The 21,889-nt window shown below is 37.4% G+C and overlaps 1 protein-coding gene across 2 annotated transcripts in view; it reads left to right on the plus strand.

Moving 5' to 3' along the window:
* Window positions 1-21,889, plus strand: part of EPAS1 (endothelial PAS domain protein 1) — a 127,646-nt gene that overhangs the window by 42,113 nt on the left and 63,644 nt on the right. For both annotated transcript variants that reach the window (XM_088147802.1, XM_088147795.1), the window contains exon 2: window positions 18,649-18,839. In XM_088147802.1, coding sequence (XP_088003928.1) covers window positions 18,649-18,839 — 191 coding nt within the window. The remainder of the gene's footprint in view (window positions 1-18,648; window positions 18,840-21,889) is intronic.

Genomic DNA, 21,889 nt, shown 5'->3' on the forward strand with positions numbered 1-21,889 from the left:
TTACTTCTAGCAGTCTTAATATTTAATTCATTCAAATACTGTCGTAGGATTTGATTTCTCTTCCATTCTTCTCTATCCCATTGCACAGTCTTCAAGGGTTTAACAAGCCTCTTTTGTAGATCGAAAAGAAAACATTTTCCAGGTCATTCTCTTGATTTGTGATTTGTATTTCCCCTTTCACTTTAAAAACTTCAGCCAGTTTCTTTTGTACATCCAATAAAGCATCCTTTTCCAAATCATTCTCTTGGCCTCTCATTTGTAGTTCTACTTTTGGTACTTTGTCTTCTCAGACAAAATTTGCTCCACATCTGTCATTCCCTCATTAACATTTTTTGAATATTTATTTTATTTTATTTTATTTATTTATTTATCAAACTTATCCCTGCCCATCTCCCCCCAATGGGAGATGCTAGGTGGCTTACAACAGATTAAAACAATAAATAAATATATAGTTAAAATTTATAAAAAACACACTCGCACAGAATAAAGGAAGAGGAAAAATCCAGGAGGCCGATGGAAGCAACACCAGGCCTCTGGGGGGCTAGCCAACCCCATATCTGATGACCTCCCTCCCCACCGGAGGCCAGATGGCAGAGCCAGGTCTTCAAGTCCCTCCAAAAGGCTGGGAGTGGGGGGGCCTGTCTCACCTCCAGGGGCAAGATGTTCCAAAGGGTGGGGGCTACAGCAGAGAAGGCCCGCCTTCTGGACCCCGCTAGTCGGAGTTCTTTTGCCGAGGGGGTCCGGAGCATGCCCTCTCTGTGTGATCGGGTGGGATGGGTTGAAATCGTGGGGGAGAGGCGGTCCCTCAGGTAGCCTGGCCCATGCCATGTAGGGCTTTAAAGGTGATAACCAACACCTTGAATTGGACCTGGAAGCAAACCAGTACCCAGTGCAGCTCACAGAGCAATGGTGTTATATGGGTCCTTCGGACCCCCAAAATAGCTCATGTGGCTGCATTCTGAACCAGCTGAAGCTTCCGGATACTCTTCAAGTGTAGCCCCATGTAGAGCGCATTGCAGTAGTCTATCTGGGAGATATGGTCTATCCATAGAGTCAGACATCATTACTGACACTGCTGATATTGTAGCTACTGATTTCTGGCTCCATTCTTCAAAGATTTCCTTTAATAGTTCCAATGTTATGATGTTTTGTGTCATTTTGTAAGTCCCAATATTAACTGACATCAAGAACAGGCTTGTATTTTTTTTCCCTTCTGCTTAGAATCTTTAGTCCCCTCTAGTGTCCAGTTTCTAAAATCATACAGTCGCTTATCTTTGTTATGAACCTAAGATAGCCAAAATAAATCTGGTTCCCACAAGAAGCTATTTATTTTTTAAAGTTAATTCCAAAATCTTATAGTAAAAGTCAATATTCCAAATGGACCCTTAATCCATTTATAACTTTCTTAGATCAAAATCTTATTTAGCATTTTGCTGTTTATTTCAAATTCTTTAAGTTCTTAAGCTTATAGTTAACTTTCCTTTTGTTCAGAGTTGAAACTAAACTCTCCCAGCAACTTTTCAAACCTGTCATTCCAAAGGTCTCTAATAGCTTTAAGATGATTAATAGGCAATTTCTGAAAGTGATTAGAAAGTGAGGCTTGCAAACTTAATGTCCTTTAAAAGGCTCCACTGTGGTTGCAAGCAGGAGTCCTCTCCTGGTACCCAAACCTGCAGGAGTCCACCGTCCTGCTGTCTCCTCATGAGGAGCAGCTGTCCGAAGCACATGTGTGTGATCTCCCGTCCTCTCCTTGTCCAGAGAGGTTCCAAAGAACTGATCTACTCTTTGCCGGGGTTGTCAACTCGGCTTTCACAGAGGCATCTTCAGTTTACCATGTCTTCCCTGGAAGTCCAGGTAATACTGTTTTCAAAAAGTCTTGGTAGTTCTGAGAACAGCTGCAGTTTCATATGAACAATAACCCTAGCTTTGGACATTACAACTGTAGAGCCAAGGAAAACTGCTATTGAACTGATAGAATTGAAGGAAAAGGGGTTGGGATTTCCATGATAGAAAGAGGTGCTCATATTCTCTCTTTCAGACTAGAAACTAATGCAAAATATCTGAGTGCTCAGATAAATTGTATGAATCAATCAGTTATTGCCACTGTGACCATTCTGCCAAAATTAAGTTTTCAGTTTGTGCTAATTTAAATTGGAGTTAAGCAACAAGGAACTAACAGGGTTTAACAGATTGCTGCCTGTTTTTCAAAGCTCAGTACAGTCCAGCTAATGATTTCAATTATCTCATGGCTGATTTTATTTTTGGAGGCAAACCTGATAAGCTACTGCAGGCATTTTTTTTTCATCTACTGTGTAAAAAAAACATTCTTGCAGGATGTACTTCTGTTCACATTCTATAAATATATCACTTTTACCATAAGTTACTGTTTTCTGTAGCAGACTGAAGCAGATTTGCATGTAATACAGAATTCTTACATCAATAGAACACTTACTTTTGTCCACCTTGGACCAAATTGTACCTGGGCAGAATATAATCTGCTGAATATTTAATGATTACTTTGGTAAATTAGAATCCTGTACAGGGATGAGAGATTTTAATAAAATTCATTTTTTTGGTGAGAACTTAACAAATTAATTACACTTCTTCTAACATCTTCTTACCCATTGTCATCTATAACAAGTTTCATGTGGAAAAGCTGCCCAGATCCACCCTCTGGGGGAGATGGGAGGCTAAATAAATAAATAAATAAATAAATAAGCAAGCAAGCAAGCCATCTATAGAAATGGCTGGAGACCCAGTTAGGTGTAGTAAAGACACCAGGCTAGACACCAGGAGACCGTGAGTTCTAGTCTTGCTTTAGGCAAAAGGCAGCTGGGTGACTTTGTGCTAGTCACTCTCTCTTTGTCTTAGGAAGAAGGTAATGGCAAAGACTGATTCAAAGGTACAAAAGAATGAATGAAAAAAGAAATGGCTAATTTAATGTGTGATTTGCGAAAACCTGGAACTGGACTTATAGGAAGGTGTGTTTTGAGAAAATTCAGAATTCTAGACTGGAGGTCCTCATCTGGCTCATAGACTAGAGTTTCCCCATCCTTGATTTGAGCTATATAAGAATTAAGACCACACAAAGGATTATCTTTCATTCATTTTTGAATCAGCTGTGTTGAAACCATAGTACAATCTCTCCAACCACACTCTCTGGGAATTTTGATAGATTGCTAAGTTGGGAAAGGCTGCCGTAGCATGTGTGCTAACTTGCAATGATGAGATATGAAGTCTATTATTCCAATCAAAGTTTGCTGTTATTGGTTGGAATGGCATTACCTAGCTACTTCTCATGAAAAGTAGAGAGCTTTGTCAAAAGCTTGAGAAGGAAAATGTTGTGCCGTAAAAAATAGATGTGAGAGTATCTTGAAGATCTTGAACAGACCCTGAAATTATTTACCAGAAAATGAATGGAACCGTTTTCATCAGCATTACTAATTCACTTTTGCTTGGAAAGTAGAGGCTTGTAAACAATTTGAGAAGGAAAATATGGTATAAAGAATAGATGCATTAGTGTCTTTGAAGGTATTTACCAGAAAATAATGAAATAGTTGTCATTGGCAATTGCATGAACTGCGTTCAGGATAACTAGAACTGAACAGGTCCTCCTAAATGGAATCTTACCTTCCTGAAGTCCAATATTTTGGGGTTCATAATACCCGTACAAATGTCTCCCACCCTTTCATCTATCTCAGCATTGCCAAAATTCAGTAACTCTGACACTACTATAGTAGATTATGCAATAGGATGCAACTAGGGTTACCAGATATCTGAACAGGCAAAGGAGGACACAGACAATTGGAAAGGAGGACAAATGGGGGGAAAGGAGGAAATACTGTTCAACTTTCTTCTTAACTGTGACAAAAATTACAGTGAAAAACTGAAAAAAAAAACTTAGACATACATGTATATGAAGTTAGTTTTTCCAGCATCAGAAAGACTGGTTTTTTAATCACAGGAATGGGATAGAGCCAGTTAGGAAGCAGAAGCCTTCAGCGTCAGTTGATTAAAGTCTTGTCAATTTCAGACAGCAGCAGAAGCCCTAGGAGGGTACTAATTAAGATCACAGAGCTGAGCTTGTTAACTTGCCATTAGCACTTACTAGGGAAGAAGTGCTGCACTGCCCAGAAAAGCTGCTCAAGAATAGATACTCAAAAAGCCCGACAATATTTGATGTTAAGGCTATGCCTGCCAGGTGGAGGACATGAGGAGAAAAATGAGGACATGTCCTCCTTTTACCGGAGGTCTGGTAACCCTAGATGAAATAGATTGGGAGGAAGAATGTGGTTGTGATGTACCAGTTCCTATCTAGAGAGGAAGGGTAAACCTAGCAATGAGAATATGGAAAGTTCATTGGGAATGTAGGCTGTGATTAAGCCTTTAATACTTTGATCTTTTTATGAGTCCCAGAGTAGATGACCTAATTGGTGTTTCCTGTTTCTTATACGTACTTCACATTTTCAAACAGCTATTTTGGTCTTTATCTGTACCAGATACACATGCACATTATTGCCAAAGAACTATGGCACATTTTATACCTATTGATATTGAGGACACAAAACTTCTTATACTTCATACTTCTTAATCAGATGTGTAGGTTGATGCTACCCTGGACCTCTCTTTCAACTTGATTTGTCCTTTTTATAAATCTCAGCCAGTCATGTTTTCCATCTGATAAACCTGACTTATGCTTACAGAAGCAAAGAAGTCCCTGGAACGTTGCACCGACTGTGAATTTTGCTTTTGTGATTTCCATGATATTTATAATAGGAATGAACATTACCTGACGAAAGGAACAGGTTTGATCTTTCTTTAGTCTGCTTCTAAAAATGAAAGAAAAAAAAAGTTTAATGAAGAAGAAGCTATTATCAAAAATTACTTAAGTTTCACTCAGTCCATATTAAAACAAATGTTTGTATTTATTTTGGTAAAACAAATATTTAATTCCCTTTTCCTAAAACAAAACATTTCTCTGTTAAGGATACAAAGGCTAAATTTCAGAATTTACAGAGACTCTGTGTGGCAGAAATCTGTATTTGAAGTCTGTCTGCCTAAGCCCTTTTTTTGTGACTCAGAGAGGATGTGGAGGTCCTGTCACCACAATCTGATAGGAAAGTGCTACATTGTAGAGTTGCAATTTTCCATACATTTTCAGAAGGAAAATAAAGAAGAAAAATATTCATAAGCCTCCAAATAAGCTTTGCATGTTTAAAACTTTTTTGCCCACCAAAAACTTACTGCAGAGAAGAACAGGAGAATGTAGTGATGTCACCGTAAGCCAAGTTTTCTACCTTCAGCCCTCTGTGTGTAAATGTATGGAGGGAGAATGACTCAGAAAATGTAGATTATTGTCATGTCATGATATATGAAGGAAGTAGGACAGAAAATTAGCAGTCTAGGGCCTGAGCATAAAGGTTTATTTATTGGGAAAAGAAAACACAAATAGGAACGTTGTCTTTCTTTTCAAGCTCCCTCCGGTGCTTCTGGAGACAACAACTCCCAGCCACTATGGTGAAAAAGGCTGGGAGCTGCTGTTCACAAACATCTGGATGACAACAAATTGCCCATTTCTGCTCTGCAAATGAGCAACATAGTGTTTGACGTTGATCAATTAAGTTCATTTTTTATTTATAAACCAAGTAATTAATACTGTAGTGCAGTAGGGAAGGTGATCCGACATGGTTATATTTATACATATTTTGTGGGATAATGTGAAAATATTGAATTGATAACAGGATACATAATGTCTGAAAGTGCAAACATTTTACTCATAATTAATAACCAGATAATGTGTAGTATTAAATTGTGCTCACTTGATTGCCAAAGAAACTATCAGGGAACTGCAATTTCATTCACTATTTTAAAAATGACAAGAACCTGTAACAGCATCTTTTTCACTTCCCTTTTCAGAGGTATAGTGGTTATTTATGCATGGTCAAAAATGTGGAAACGTCTTACCAGAAGTGGAAGAGGATGCTGTTTTTCATAAAATTTCTATAAAATTTTCATAAAAACTTCAATGTATCAATGCAAAATTTGAAAGGAAGAGGAAGAGGATTTGAATAGAGTATGATATACTTCAATATAATGGAGAAGGTTGTGACCATTTGACCATCTGACCTGTATGCCTGTTTCTGACATTACCTTTGCTCAGATGGTAACTGCTGGCCAACTTCAAGGACCTGGATTGCCTTCTAGGATTCAATTTTTTAAAAAATGTGACAATTCTAATCAAACAATTATAATTAATGTCATCATGATCAAATACTAGAAACCAAAACTCATAAACTGCAATTGATATAAAGCAGGTTTTAAATCTACATTCAAGTTTTAAAAGAAATGTAGAGTCATCAGGGACATTGCATTGGGTGGCAAGTACCTGCATTGCCTTCAAAGAAGTAAGAATTGTGCTAACCTTTATTCACCTCTGTCATGTGTGCAAAATAACTGCATCTAAAATAAAAGAAATACCCTATTAATTTTTAAGTCATATTATTATCCTTCATTATAGGCAAAGTTTGTGACTTGTGCAGCAGATTGTCATTTTATATTGTCTAAGTTCAAATTGCTGTGCAATTAGAAAGCCATGGCTTAACATAGATAAAAGATGATTACTTGAGCAGTTTACTGGCAGAAAGAAATAAGCCATGATTATTTATTTATCCAATTTATATGGCTGACCCTCTCAACAAGTTACTCTGGGCAGCAACTAGAATTAAAATGAAATAAAAACAGTTACAAACATTGCAAAAGTTAAAATACAAAGCAGCTGAGAAACAACCAACTCAAATCACTAACACAACCAAGAAGCAGGTCCCTGCACACACTTGGGGCCCGAGGCCCAGCACAGAACCAGGTGCTTACGAAAGGCCAGCTGAGTCGGGGCCATCCTGATCTCTGGAGGGAGAATATTCCATAAAGTGGGCACTGTGGTATAAAAGGCACATCATCTAGGCCTGGCCAACCAGCATTCTTTGGCCAACAGGACCCAAAGCATGCCTATCCTGCCTGACCAGATCGGATGGGTAGAAACAACTGGAGAGATACAATCCCTCAAGTAACCCAGTCTAAGCCATGAAGGGCTTATTGTCATGAGATTATCATGCATAAAATAGAATAAGCAAATATTGCAGTGCAGAGTGGAAGGGTTCAGTTTCAATTTAATTGCCACAAATAGTCACATTTTCATAGATTTGAGCTTTGATCTATTATCTGGATTTGCATATTTTGCTAAGCCAATTATGTGTGATTTCAGCCATTGTGGCTCATAAATTATGATTTAGAGTTATATGTGAGCAAATGCACTATCAGCTCAACAAACCATAATTAAAACAAACCACAGCTTAGCATTATGAATCCAGCTATTGTTTATACATGAATATGTGTAACGTTTGGTGCTTGTTTACAACCACTGTCACTGCAAAGAGTGGTCAAGAGTGGGTTCTCATACCCATATTGGCCTTGCTTAGTCAATGGTATCATAGATCAGTGAGATATAAACCCCAATTGAGGCATTATCTTTGCATGTTCAGTCCAGCATGCAAGGAGTGGTAAGCAGGCCCTCCATTCTCTTAATCACATTGGTGCCATAAGTGAAGAGATGGCCTTCACACTTACAGCATTAGCCATAGTTCGGCACATGATCATTTCCATATGAGTTGGAATCCTGATGGTAGAAGGTTCCAAGTTACACCGAATCATTTGCATGTACACCAGTCCCCCCCCCTCACAACAGACAATTGTCCTATAAGCGTGAAGTCTATCTCTTCACTACCTTCACAGCTACTAAGGGATTAGAGGGGCTGTTGTATCAAACATGCAAAGGTAAGGCCTGAAGTAAACGATCCTTTGGGATATGCACACAATTCTTTTGTTCCTCAGTTTGTGCAAGCAAATATAACAGGAAGTTTTCCGTGAACTATTATTTCATGTTTTGTTCCAATAGAGGAAGCTTCTTCAGAACAAGTGATATTAAGCATGTGCCTTGAACTTGGCTTAATATTGTGATTTATTTTGAAGCCATCAATTATAATTGTTTAGTTTGGACAAAACTGTAAACTATTGTTAATTGAAGATGTCCTGGCTTGCCTACCCATTATTTTTTGAAGGAGTAAACAAAGGGTTATGTGTACAGCCAAAAAGATATATTCTTAGTCAACTCATTAAGGTGCCATTGCCCAAGTGCACACAGTATTTGTTTCTTGCCCACATGAACGGGATGACTAGTTTTCTGTCAGCTGGCTACTCTATAGTCGTTATGTGCTTAAAATAGCTAAGTCTACCATGATAACGTTTTCACAATGAAAGGTTTAGCTTGTGTCAAATAAATGGGAAACTGGAAGGGTACCAAACCAGATAGTATTAAAAAATATTAGGAAAAAAAAACTTGATGTATTCTTAGTTATATTACTGCACTGTTATATTGGAGATTCTGTATTACAGTACTATTGACAAAAGAATCATGACAGGGTGTTAACAATGCATTTTTAAAACCAGTGCTGTGCTCCATTGGGTTCTTGCTTTGGTCCCTCTTGGGACATTTCCTTACAGAGTTCCATGTGGGTTTTCACTATGAATATAAAATGGACATTGGTCTACTTTGGCCTGGTTAGTTAATTTACATTGCAAATGTCTCTCTTTTGTATGAAAAGAGAGTTCACATTAGTAAAGTTCAAAAGCTTCTTCTTAAGCCTTCTGAATCCTCTGCATGGTCTGCACAGGCACCCTTGGGAAATATTAACACAGGTCTGTGCCAAGATTTTTTGGAGACCATGGTACTGTATGTTTGCATAAAATTATCTTCTATGGATTTAATTATTCATTCTCTAATTTGATATATGAAGTCATTCTCTTTCATATAAGCATGTAACCTTCTTATAGTAAACTCATTCTATGTTCTGCCTTTGGTGTTTGTAGTATTTGGAGAGCAGCTGAACATTTATGATAGAGAAGATTGCTGGTATGCAACCAACATTTTGAATTAATCAACTGTATCTCTTGACTATGAAATATAAGCCTACTGTATGGTTCTATTTGTTGATGATGTTCTTATTTCACACTTCTGTTGAGTAAGTCATCATATTTAAGTATTTATTTGATAAAGTTTATAGCTATCTTTCAACACTACAGTCTTTGCTTCCTAGCTTAAAGCATAAACATAAATACCCAGATGAGTTCATAAAGTCATAAATAAATATAAAATAAATATAAAAATAAACTGTTAAAGCAAGCTAAATCCAAAATTTAAACAAAATGCCCAAATCCTTTTTTAAAAAAACATTTAAAAAACAATCATATATAGGGTCTCTTGACCATTTTCTGGAAATCCATAGAGCAGGGGCCATAACTGAAAAGATCCTGTTTTCACTGGCACCAAGTTTATATAACCCAACAACAAGCCTGTGATTTTATGATTATCTTAATATATGGGTTAAAAGTATTAAGCAGTCTTTCACCCTTAACGTATGGTGTTCCTTCTCACCTCAGTCTTCTTGTGATAGTTCTGGCAATAATGTTTAAGCTGAGATACCAATTGGTACTAGGCTATCCACTCAATTTAATGGCTGAGTAGCCATTTGAAAGCATGGGTTTCTCATTTCTGATTCAGAATGAGTACAACAATCCTAAGAGCACATTGACATATACTGAATCAAAACTCTCATTTTCAAAAGGCACTTTAATGGAAAATGACCCTGATCTAATTTATATTTTCTCATTTTAAACTTCAAAGTGAAGGATAATCAATTACAAATGGGAAGATTCAAGCTGTGAGTAAGGAGTACTTTTGAGTAAATTTACACGGGTTCATCTTGATGTCTTTCTGATAGTGATTGAGGGAGCTGCACATTAAAACTTCAGCTTAGGAGACCTTTGTACTACACTTTGGCCACCATTATGTTATTCTTTGCAGAAAAGATAAAGCTTAGCTTTTGGTATGCAGTTTTTAGATTATGTAAATAGTTGACTTATCTACAGGCAGATCTCAGCAATGCAGTTTTAGCTTCTGGGTAATGATGTTTTTGCAAACCTGTAGATAACCTGTCAAAAATAAATGACTGATGGATACAGTGAAAGACTGGTCTACGATTAGAATCTTGAGGCTGTCCATACACAAATGAATGATAAAGATCCACTGTATTCAATACTATTTGTACTTCCCTACCATGATTGTGATTCACATTTTGTTACTATAAATGCATTATCAATCAAATCTTTATTACAGTCATAGACCAGCATAAAATGCATTATCATAAATGCAGATGTGAAGAGGAAGGGTAAGGAGAGAGTGATTATGTGGAAGTGCGCAAGGGTGTATTCTGACAACTGAATTGACAATATGGCTGACGAGATTCATGCTTTCAAGAGTAACATGACAGAACTGATTAATAGGCGTTACAACCTAGCTCAGAAAAGATAGTTACAAGAAAGAAATGGTGTTCGTTTATTTGTTTCTCCACTTACAGACTGCCATTCAGGATTTTCTTTTTCTTTTAAGGGTTTATGTTTTTTTGGTGTTATATTTTCTCAGAATGTTAAAATGTAAATGTTGCACATGTCAAACAGATACATTGTGATTGATTGATTGATTGATTGATTGATTGATTGATTATGTGGCATCAAGTTGGTGCCAACTCTTAGCAACCACATGGATAGATTTGCTCCAGGAGATGTGCTGTAAATGTAACTTATTGTTGAGCTGTATTCTGTCCAATGGGCAAATTGGCATACATCTTCTTGAATGTACACTTGGTGGCAAATATGAGCTAAGCCTGAGTTAAACTTGTGAAATGACCTGATAAAAAAGGTAGATACAAAATGGATAAGAAGCATGCCCTAAGAGAAGAAATGCATTACACACACAAAAAAGGGATAAATTTGGAGTCTGGTTTCCATAAAATTTGCATATGTCAGTGTAACTATGTAGGAGCATATTTAGCAATATTGACTACAATTTAAATTGAAAAATAAGCAATGCACTTTGCTTGGCAGAAGAAACTGTGAACAGGTGACCTCAGTTTATGGTCCAGTGCTAAATGTTGATGAGTCATTAGAGGTTTTCAGAAATTCAGAGTTCCCTCTCTCTCTCGCTCACTCTTTTTGGTAAATATGAGTAAATTTTGCAATAGATTAAACAAGAGAAAAGAAAATGGTTTTGAACATAATGTTGAAAATATCTTTTTTAAGTGCTCACTTTCTAAACTTGTCCACTCAGTTTGGTCAGCAGTTTCCATGTGTACAGAAAGCCAAACATACTTCCCTTTATCTTTTGGTAGCATTAAAACGTGCTATTCTTGTTCTGCAAGTTAACATTTGAAGCTGTACTAGCAAGCCTTTTGACAGCAGCATTTATTTTTGACAGCTTAATTAACTGTGGATTCCTGACCTTTGAGATGTGGGAATCCAGTTGTGAATTCATACACAGAGGGTGAACACACACATTACATAGCAAGCTATAAAATACTGAGGAACATTGCCTTGAAACAATACAAAAGGGTCCCTACATTAAATGATGCAAAATTCTGTATAGGGAAAAGGAGATGTTCCTTCTCACAAAATATTGATAATCTCTGTAATCAAAGATTACAGAATCAAGATATTGCAATGGTGACTGTTATGCTTTAAAATGGTGCTCAACAGAGCCATGCTTTTGCCATATTCAACTGAAATTAACTTTCTTGTAACTTCAACCCATCTGATCTAATCTTGCCCTCTAGGGTAAGAGACAACAGGTCTTTAACTGGCCCTTTAGGTATTTGAGGAGTGCTATCATGTCTCTGCTCAATCTTTTCTTCTCCAGGCTAAATATGCACCATAATTTCACATTTTTCTCATAAGAATTACTTATTTTCTGAACCACTTCAAAGAAATGATAACTGAAGAACCAGTATGGTATGACTAAGAGCCTGACTTGCACCAAAGATATCTGTATCCCAGTCTTGAATCATTAGTGAACTCGGTAACTTAGAGAAACCTTCTGTTAGACATGGCATCTTCTAGGAGTTGTGTTCAGGCTGCTGTTGACTAGGCTGACACAGAGTTCTGCAATTCCAACATATCTGGAAGGCAACAAATAGGGAAATTTGACCTAGCCTATTTTCCATGGTAGAATCCAGTAGGATAATGAAATTTATGCTGATTATTTTGAAAATGTGGAGTACATTGTGAGAAATGATTTTTTTCTCCATAGATTTTTCATAAATCCCAATAGGAATTTAATAGGCAGTAGAACAGGGAAATTGTTTTATGAGGTAGATATATATTGCAGCAAACACTATTTGTTGAATTATAAGTCCTAGCAGCCCCAGCCAACATCACCAGGGCTGAGAGGTGCTGAAAGCAGGGAGAATAATTCAGCATTCTGGCCCCCAAGGCAAACCTCTAGAGAGGATTTTTTTCCATCCCAACATTAATCATCAGTCAAAAAGGTACAGGCTACATTCAAGGGAAAACACATGTTTGATGCCTGGGATTTGCATATACCAACTACTCCCAGGGGTCAAATCTCAGGGAGGAACAGCAGCAGCGGCGATTGGAGGTGCTTTCTCAGAGGTTGAAGCAGTTCCAGCACACTGCATCAGTAGTACAGCTCCCAAACCTGGACTTTAAAAATACAGATGACCACTAAAGAGTTATTTTTTCTGAATCTATGGAGTCCTTGGGGTTCTCTGAGCTTTTCTGAATCTCTTTGAGACTGTGTAGTGGTTGCCTAAGTAACTACACACAGAGCCTGATTGTCACATTTACTCAGAGCCCACTTCTGATTGCTGCTCCATACAGCATCTTCCCATCATGCTGCCCTAGACAAATGCTTAGCTGCCTTTGTGGGCATCTGCCTGCCCTGCAGAAGACTGTGACCAGGTTTAGTGTTCTTAAAGATTGAAGGCCCGACCAGACCCCTTCTGTGTTTGTGGGCCCCCAAGGTAGCTGTCACTGCTGCTTTTACAATATTTATTCCATGGGTTGGAAATTGTAGTTCAGCAACATCGCAACGGCTGCAGATTCTTCCCCACTACCTCATATTTTTACTGATTAATAGCTAACTAAAGCAGAACTATAGAACTTGAGGTGTCCAGATGTTTGGGCCTAACATTTCCATTACCCATAGCTAGTATATCAATGCTCACAGACTTTGAGAGTTAATATTCCAAAAACATTTGGAAGGTCACTAATTCTTTAGTTCTAAACTAAAGGTTATAGCGTAAACCATGTCCTTTGCTTTACATTTCTTGCTATCGGCTCCTCATAAGGATAATTTTCATCAGTCCAAGTTACTTTTCTTGCTGTAGTTCTTCATTCAGAATGGCTAAGACACATTGGATGTCCAAACAATTGCTATTATAGTATTCCCTTTTTGCTATATGATTCAGACTCTTCCCCTGTGATCATTTGAGTGGTGCTTCTATTAGTAGTGTTATCTTCAGCATCTGTCTGATATTTCAGAACAAGCTGCTGAAATTGCTGAGCATTGAATAAATTAGTAATTGAGGTGCATTACATAGAGTTATATGCTGTGCATGTGATGTGTGGCTGAGTTAAGGTTGCTTTGGTAAAAAACACATCTTTTGATTTTTTGTACGTGTAACAGATGACTATCTATCCAGTGAAGAGGAACCCACCTCTCTCGAGATAATTGATTCCACTATCAAACTGCTCTTACTGTTAGGAAGTTTCCCCCCCTAATAATCAGTTATTAATTTAAATATTATTATAACTTAAATTCATTTTTCCATGTCTTGCAGTGTGGAGTGTGAGGGAACAGGTCTTGACCTTTTATATGATAACCTTCTCTTTGATACTGTTATAGCCCCTACAATCTTCTTTTCTTCAGCTTTTTCAGTTTCTCTTTTAGTTTCTAATATGTCTAATATATTCAGCTCACATTTAAATAGCTTGCCAACCAGAACATCATAGATTGTATTGTCAAATGCTTCACTGAAATCAAGCTACATTATGTCTACAGCATTCCCCACAATCTGTTGAAGAAGTTGCCTGATCACGTTGCTGTCTCAAGCTTAATTCCTGCCCCTTTTTAGTTGTGTAGAGGAACATACAGCTTCATATTTGAGAAAATTGATCTAGAATGGGGGTTTAGCAGTGCATTCTCTTGGTTACCTGTTAGCAATTTTCCATTTTCACTGAACTTGTAATACACTGGTTCTATTTTTTATGATCATTATCATTAATGTCATCATTTATTTATTTATTTATTTATATTTCAAATTTAGATACCGCCCATCTCACAAAAAAGTGACTCTGGGCGGTCACTTATCGGAAAAAGCTTTTAACTTTCTTCACCAAGCTCAGATTATTCTGAACTTTAACTTTTCCAACATCATCTCTTGATAGGCTACTTATGCTTACCTTTACTCAGTTACCTTTCCCTTCTTCTATGTCCTGTGCATCCTTTATTGTTTTTAGTTTTTCTCTAGACTTCGTGTATAGACAAACTGGCTTCTTCTGTTGTCCTCTTTTTTCTATATTATTTGTATTTTAGTATCTCCTTTTTAAAAGATCTCTCACCCTTCTTGAGCGCTTTTCTTATGATGATATATTTAAGTATCCTTTTACTTTGCATTTTACTTGATACTTGCTTCATATGGAGATTGTAGATTAATAGCCTTCAAAGCAAGGCCCAGTTAATGGCAATGAATCTTGGTAGTTTTCTACCTTACATCCAATGGAATATGCGTTGCATCATGTTTCTCCCTTGATTTGTTTTTTAGAAGAGACTGACAGACTGCCACTCCCTTTGTCTTCCAGTTTCTGTCTCATATTCACTCAGCTGGTGGAAATAGTTTCCTGGAAATGTTCATAATGAGTAATTGGTGTAAACCAAGTGAAAGAAAAGCAAGTTGGAGTTACAGTGTGTTGGGAATGGTTTGCCAATTGAACTCTTGTGGTGTGACATGGCTCTGGGACTAAATAAAAATGAGCCATCAGTGACTGTCACTGACTTTTAAGATCATTCTTCTGCAAGCTTAAAGTTGTGACGCATTTCAGACTGAAAATAAAAGCATCAATAATTGGTGTCTTTTTGAAGATGCTTGCTTTGATTAAAAAAAAAACCATGGAACAAATACATAGGAAATGTGCATATAGATAAGAAATGGATAACTCAGATCCCACATGGTACATCCATCTTCCACTGTACACATTGTGTAGCTCCAGCATCTCAAAAAGCTTGTTGCTAAAATTTGTTGACAAAATGCTCAGATTTTGGTGGTACATTTTTTTTTTTTAAACTCCCATTGTTATCTTTAAAAACCTGGAAAAGACCAAATGTTGGGCCTTTCCCTTCTGCTGATGTCAAAATATCACAAAAAAATTCCCTGCAGCCACCTGAAAGTTTGGGAGACCGAGTTGCGGCTACAGACCTTCAAAGGTTGCTCATCTCCAGTAAAGATCATGTGTTTTTGTGCATCAGAGATTTCCATCTGTACCACAAAAAGAAACAAGGATTACCAGATCAAAGATTAGGAAGACTCCATCGTTTGTGCTCTTGCCCAATAATACAGTAGCAGAGAGTTTTGACAACCATAGCTTAGAAAGTTGTGATATGAATGAGCCTTCTGGATATGTGTGGAGCCATATCACTTGTCCCTTTGTAAAGGGATCAGACAAATCATAAAGTTGACAATGGCTTCCCATTTCATCCAAATAGGAAACCTATATTTACAAGTTTCAAAATAAGATGGAATATTAAACAGCTTCAAATCATGATTATATAATCTAATTTGAATGGGAAATTACAACTAAGAAAGTTTTAATGAAATTTTCCATCTTGAAAGAGGAAGGAAAAATACTACATGCTTCCTATGAAGCTCAGGTGCAATAATTTACATATAGTCTCTTTATATGAAGGTCATTATTTCTGTTATTTGGGAATAGATGTTTTATCCATTCTAGAAATTTCTTATATTTTCAAAGCCTTCTGCAATGCATAGGGAATAAAAAAATAAAAAATCAGGGCTTCTGATTTCCAATAGCTTAATAGTTGCACGCAAATGTAAACACTGTGTGTATTTGTGTAATTAGAATTCCCAAGAAACTTGAAGGCTTCCAAGTATATACCAGTATAGGTAGGTTTTATGTATAGAAATTGTCTTCTTCTCAAGAATAACTAATTTAACTTGGAAGAAGAAGCAGAGCTTTCAAAATATACCTTTGCACTGAGAAACATTTGCATGATCTGAGATGAAGATGAAGGAAGTTGCATTTTTAGTGCTTCAGTTTTTTGGAATGCTCAAATTTAAGCGCAGTTTTAGGTGTGTCCCCAGTGAACCATATGCTTTTCTTCCTGGGGCCGCATGGCAGATTCCAGCCTATTACTCACAAGTTTCTAACATTCTGCACAGACATCTATAGTAGATGCATACCATGGACCACTACACATGCCCATTTGAAATTTAAAAAATTGGTCAGTGATACATACTTTGGAGGTTTTATCAATTTCTGTTGCATAGGACTACAGGCAAGTGTTAAATAACACTCCCAGCAAAACTGGTGAATAGTTGTGTACAGTACTGCTATTTCAGATTCCCCATGGCCAATTAAATCCTTTCATTGTTTGCAAAGTTTTAATTCCCTAGAAGCATCTGAACTGTAATATAGGTTATGAGGCCCTTTTTTGGCACAGAAAGATGTGAACTACTTTGCTGTAGGCTGGCCTGGATTTGTGGACCAGTAGAAGATTTAAATAAAAAGAAAAAATAACAAACAGACTAATTTGCAGTGATAAGATGTGGCCTTTCTAATTAAGCAAAAATAGCTGAGATAAGAACTGGTTTAGCTACAAAACATTATTGCTCAAAATATGCCTTTAGCAGCCAGTGTTTGCCCTGTGTTGTTATCTTTCATGTTTCTGTGTTCACACACACACACATTCATATCTTAAGCCTGATTTGGAATCACAGAAGAGATTTTTTAAAAATACTGTTATTCCTAAGTAAAGACAGAATGCTAATGTAACAATGCCTCACTTACTTACTTGGTTGCACTGAGAGTTGTATAACTTGATGACATAGAACATGCTTTGTACAGAAGGCTCCCCATTAAGTTCCTGGTATCATCAATTCTCAGGGTTAATACTCAGCTATATATCTCAACCCTCATCTGGCTGAATGATGCTGCTAAGGTTTTGTTCCAGCACTTGGAGGCCATTTAGGATGGGGAGAAACAGACTTAAGATCAACCCTAGCAAGACCAAATGGCTATGAGTACATGGACTTTCTAGATCAAGGGACTTTCATTTCTAGTTCTGAATAGGATGGCAGTTCCCCAGCTGGAACTGGTGCACAAGACCTGGACTGTCAGCCTGTGTTTCACAAGTGGGTGGGAGCTGTAGCCAGAAAGGCATTTGCACAGATTCACCAGTTGTGCCCATTCCTTGAAAGTGAGACCCTTCTCACAGTCACTTATACTATGGTTACCTCATAGAGGTATTGCAGTGATCCACATATGAGAAAATCATTCAGAAGTTTGTCATCATTCAGAATGTGGTGGTGAAAGCAGTTATGGGCATGCCACAATATGCCCGCGTAACATCTCTGCTTTGCAAACTGCACTGGTTACTGGTAGGCCTCCAGGTCCAATTCAAGGTGCTGGTTATCACCTACAAAGCTTTTCATGACATTTGAGTGATCCTCTCTCTCCCATTGTTTCTGCCCATCCTGTAAGATCAGACAGAGTTGGTATGCTCTGGATACCCTCCATTAAACAATGTCATCTGATGGGACCCCAGACTCATGTATTCTGTATTGTGGCATCTGTCCTCTGGAACAGCATCTATCCAGAGATTTGAATGCCCCGATTCTGCTCTCCTTTAAATGAGCCTTGAAGACCAGGCTGTTTCTCCAGGCTTTGGGTAGAGTAGGTTGTGGACTCCCTTTGTGAGGGATTCTTATGTCAGTTCCACCAGGATGACCATCTTCCTTTTCTGTGCCTGATGTGTGATGCTGTTCTGTTTCAATTTGTACACTGCCCAGAATTGGGAAGAAAGTAAATTGCTTTAGACATATGAATTATAAATAAACATATGATGTTCCTTGTGACATTAGAAGTGAGGTGATTTGGAACATGAATGTACATGTACTTCTGCATGCAGATGATACTGGGTGTTGTGGGCTGAGAATCTGAATGATTTGCAGCAGATGTTAGTCCAATATAATAAGGAGTATGGATTTGGAAATTAATGCAACCAAGCCCACGGTCGTGGTGTTTATGAGGGAAGATGGAGTGAACAGTTGCAAGTTATACATCAGTGGTGAAACACTAGAGCAAGTGGGTGAATTTGTATACCTTTGTAACATGTTTACTAAAGATAGGAAAATGGATGGACATGAGAAGTTTAAAGAACAAAAGGTAATGTATAAAGTGGTATATGGATGTGGGGGAAGCAAGGGCGGTTTGTAAGGATAGAAAGATATGGAGAGATATAATAAATGGTATTGATGTATACTAATTTTATTTTCTTTCTTGTATCACATGCCTTTAATTTCTTTGGCTTACTATTTTTACTTCTGTTCTTCATTCTGCATAATGCTGCATAACCTGATAGAGAACAGTGTGGTGGGCATGTGTTATATAAATATGAGTATAACCTGCTTCTTAGGATCAAATTTATTTTTTCCTCTCTTGTCACAGGAGCAGTTCTGAAAGAAGGAAAGAGAAGTCAAGAGATGCAGCAAGGTGTAGGAGAAGCAAAGAAACTGAGGTATTCTATGAGCTGGCCCATGAGCTACCATTGCCTCACAACATTAGCTCACATCTGGATAAAGCATCTATTATGCGTCTTGCAATCAGTTTCTTACGGACACACAAGCTGTTGTCTTCGGGTAAGCAAAGATGTTCAACTGTGGTCAAGTCCACTGTATTATCTGGTGACCCAGCAGCTCATCCCTGTTTCCTATTAAAGAGGATAGCCTGATCCTAGGAATTTCCAATTTAATAAAGTTAACTCAGTTTCTCCTACATGGCAAGGCCATCAAGGGCTTTTCTGAATTCATTCTTTCCCATTGTGATCCTTTTGACAAAGGCTTCTGCTAGGTAGCTTGGGTGCTTACTCTGATAAGAAATATAAAATGCTCCCTTCTGTTGTGAACAACAGAAGATGATCCCATAGCATGATTCTGAGGTACATAAGGTGGAAATATTTTGCCCAACCAATTTTTTCCTCCTGGAAGCCAGTTCTTCCTCATAGAATTCTATGCCTCTGTTGTGTAGGAAGAGAGCTGTGTTGGTTTGTAATAGCCAAAAATAAGGAGGAGTCTGAAGGCATCTTTTCAGACTAATGCATTTTATTAAAAGGCTTAAGCTTTGATGAGCTACAGCTCATTTCATCAGATAGCTCACAAAAGTGTATTAAAATGTATATGTCTTTTAATAAAATGTGTTAGTTTGAAAAGGTGCTACCAGATTTCTTCTGAATTTTGTCATCACAAGTGAGTCAGTAAGTTAGCTTTCCCCAATCCAGTGTTCTCCAGATGTATTACACCAAAATTTCAACCCAGTCATATTGGCTTGGAATTTGGGTGTTGTAATCCAATGAATCTGAAGTAAACTAAGCTGTAAAATAAATGAAGCCAACTGGCTCATTTTGTCCACCAATGGAGCCTCAGTGCTATTGCAGGTATTGCCCTATTGCAAATTAGCTGCTGACTATATTAATGTTCAAAAATACTGTTTTTTTCCCAGAGAATAAGACATATATTGTGGAAAAATACAAACTATAGTCAAGTTCAGAACTTTACATTATGGTGATTCATTGGGCTGATACATCAAAGTGTGGAGACAATGCTAGATGTTGCAACACCCATCATCCTTTGCTGTTGGATATGTTCAATGGCATGTATGGAGGGCCACATATTGCCCTCTGTCTTTAAAGGGAAGACTAGCAGGAGTGATAAGGTAAATTTGATGTACTGTGTAGCATGTGGAATTTGGTCTTGAATTCAAATCTTCATTCAGCCATTAATTTGGCTGGGTAGATTTTGACAAATATTCCTATTTGGATCAATTTAGACTCTGTTTTAAATATATCTTTGAATTCACACTTTTCTTCCTTTCCTCAAACAAGCTGGAGGGGTCTAATAATTCCTTCCTGGCTAATTTTGGGGTGAACTCTACCTTCCCTATGCTGGTTATAGCAAAACCTCATGAGCATAGTGTGGATGGCTATGGATCCACCATAATGTGGATGGATTGTCAACAGAAAACAGTAAAGGAAAAGGATTAATTTGATACCTTCATTATTGTCTGATTTGCAAATTGAGAAAGCCTAAGACTAGGATTTAAAATTCATTTAAAACAACAGCTCTTCTTGTTTCCCTAAGGAGCTTGTTAATGTAAAAGTGAATTACTGTCAGTGAATTACTGTCTACACAGTGCCAAGCTCTTTGGAAGAAAGGGAGGGTTATAAATGTGATAAATAAAATGTTGTCCAAGTATGAATTCAAGGTAAACAAATTCATTATTTTTCTGTACAGGTAAGGAGTAAATATGTAAAAATAAACCTGGAAATTTTAAATAAAAATGATTTTGGGCCTGCAGAGTTTCTAATCCTAATTAAAATACTAGAGATTATAAATCATAACAGTTCAGTGCTGGGACAAGGATATCTCAATTTGATGTGGAAAACATCTACATAATCACATTTATGAGCAGCAACAGTAGTTCAAAGGCTTCACTTCAATGGGGTTACATATATAGCCAGTCTGTCTTTCATACACTATTTGTAGTGACTATTGATCATTATAACTCTGGGCTGGTTAAAATGAGTGCCTGTGTGAGTTTTTTCATCTTTGCCTTCTTTGCTATCTATAGAGCTAAATAGGAAAACAAAAAATTCTATTTTCAGTCCAACAGAGAATTCTATGAAGTTAAATATATTCATATTTCCATAGAAAGAGTAGTTTGCCTGTTTTTATTTTAACAATTCAGTTTTGAAATTTAATGTCCACATTATATTTGGATGATGGTTTTATATATGTATTATATATTTAACTGTTGGTATTTACTTGCCTGAAACTATATCATTCAATATGGCCTCAGTGCTCTGTACCATAACATCTAGCCTGACTGCCTTATGTATAATGCAGTGTTGTCCAAACTTGGCCACTTTAAGATGAGTGGACTTCAACATGGCTGGCTGGGGAATTCTGGGAGTTGAAGTCCACTCATCTTAAAGTGGCCAAGTTTAGACAACACTGGTATAATGGATTTAAGTTAGACAAAAATTAAACAGAGGGGCCAATTATGCAGAGAGATAGTGAGCTTCCATTCACTGGATATCTTTAGCAAAGGCTAGGTAGCAATCTGTTCAGGATGGTTTAATTTGAATTTTGCTCTGAGCAGACATTGGAGTTGATGGTGCAGATGACTCCCTCCAACTTTATGAATCTATGAAAATGCCTGCACTTTAGGAGACCACCCAAATTGTTCCTTATTGCAAAGTAGGCCTTGATAAGTCAGATTGTTTGATTATGTAAGCAAATAACAGTAACATCCTGTCACTGGAACAATTTGCTGTATCTCACAATGATCCATGTGTACTAGAAACCTAGATTGTGTACTGCATTTCCCATGGGGAAGAGTCATTCCTCAGAGATAGAGCCCTTTTACGTAGAGGATCCTAGGAAACCCATCAGGCTCTCACATCTTTAATAGGAAAGAACCTTGGTGAGCTGCTCCAAGTTAGTGAAGATAACATTTTAAGCTATATAGGCCAACGGCCATTATAAGACAAATTCTTTCTCCTTCCTGCTTATCTAGCCAGCTGCATTCACAATAGAGACTGGGATCATTATTTTGTTCTTGAACAGTTGCTTTGATAACACTGGTCAGAAGGGGAAAACACACTGGAACCCAACAGCATATATCAACTTAT

Source organism: Python bivittatus, unplaced genomic scaffold (genome assembly GCF_059951505.1).
Source record: "Python bivittatus isolate LINGU-HERP-01145 unplaced genomic scaffold, Pbiv_v1 ctg000020_np1212, whole genome shotgun sequence".
In the NCBI taxonomy this organism is placed as follows: domain Eukaryota; kingdom Metazoa; phylum Chordata; class Lepidosauria; order Squamata; family Pythonidae; genus Python; species Python bivittatus.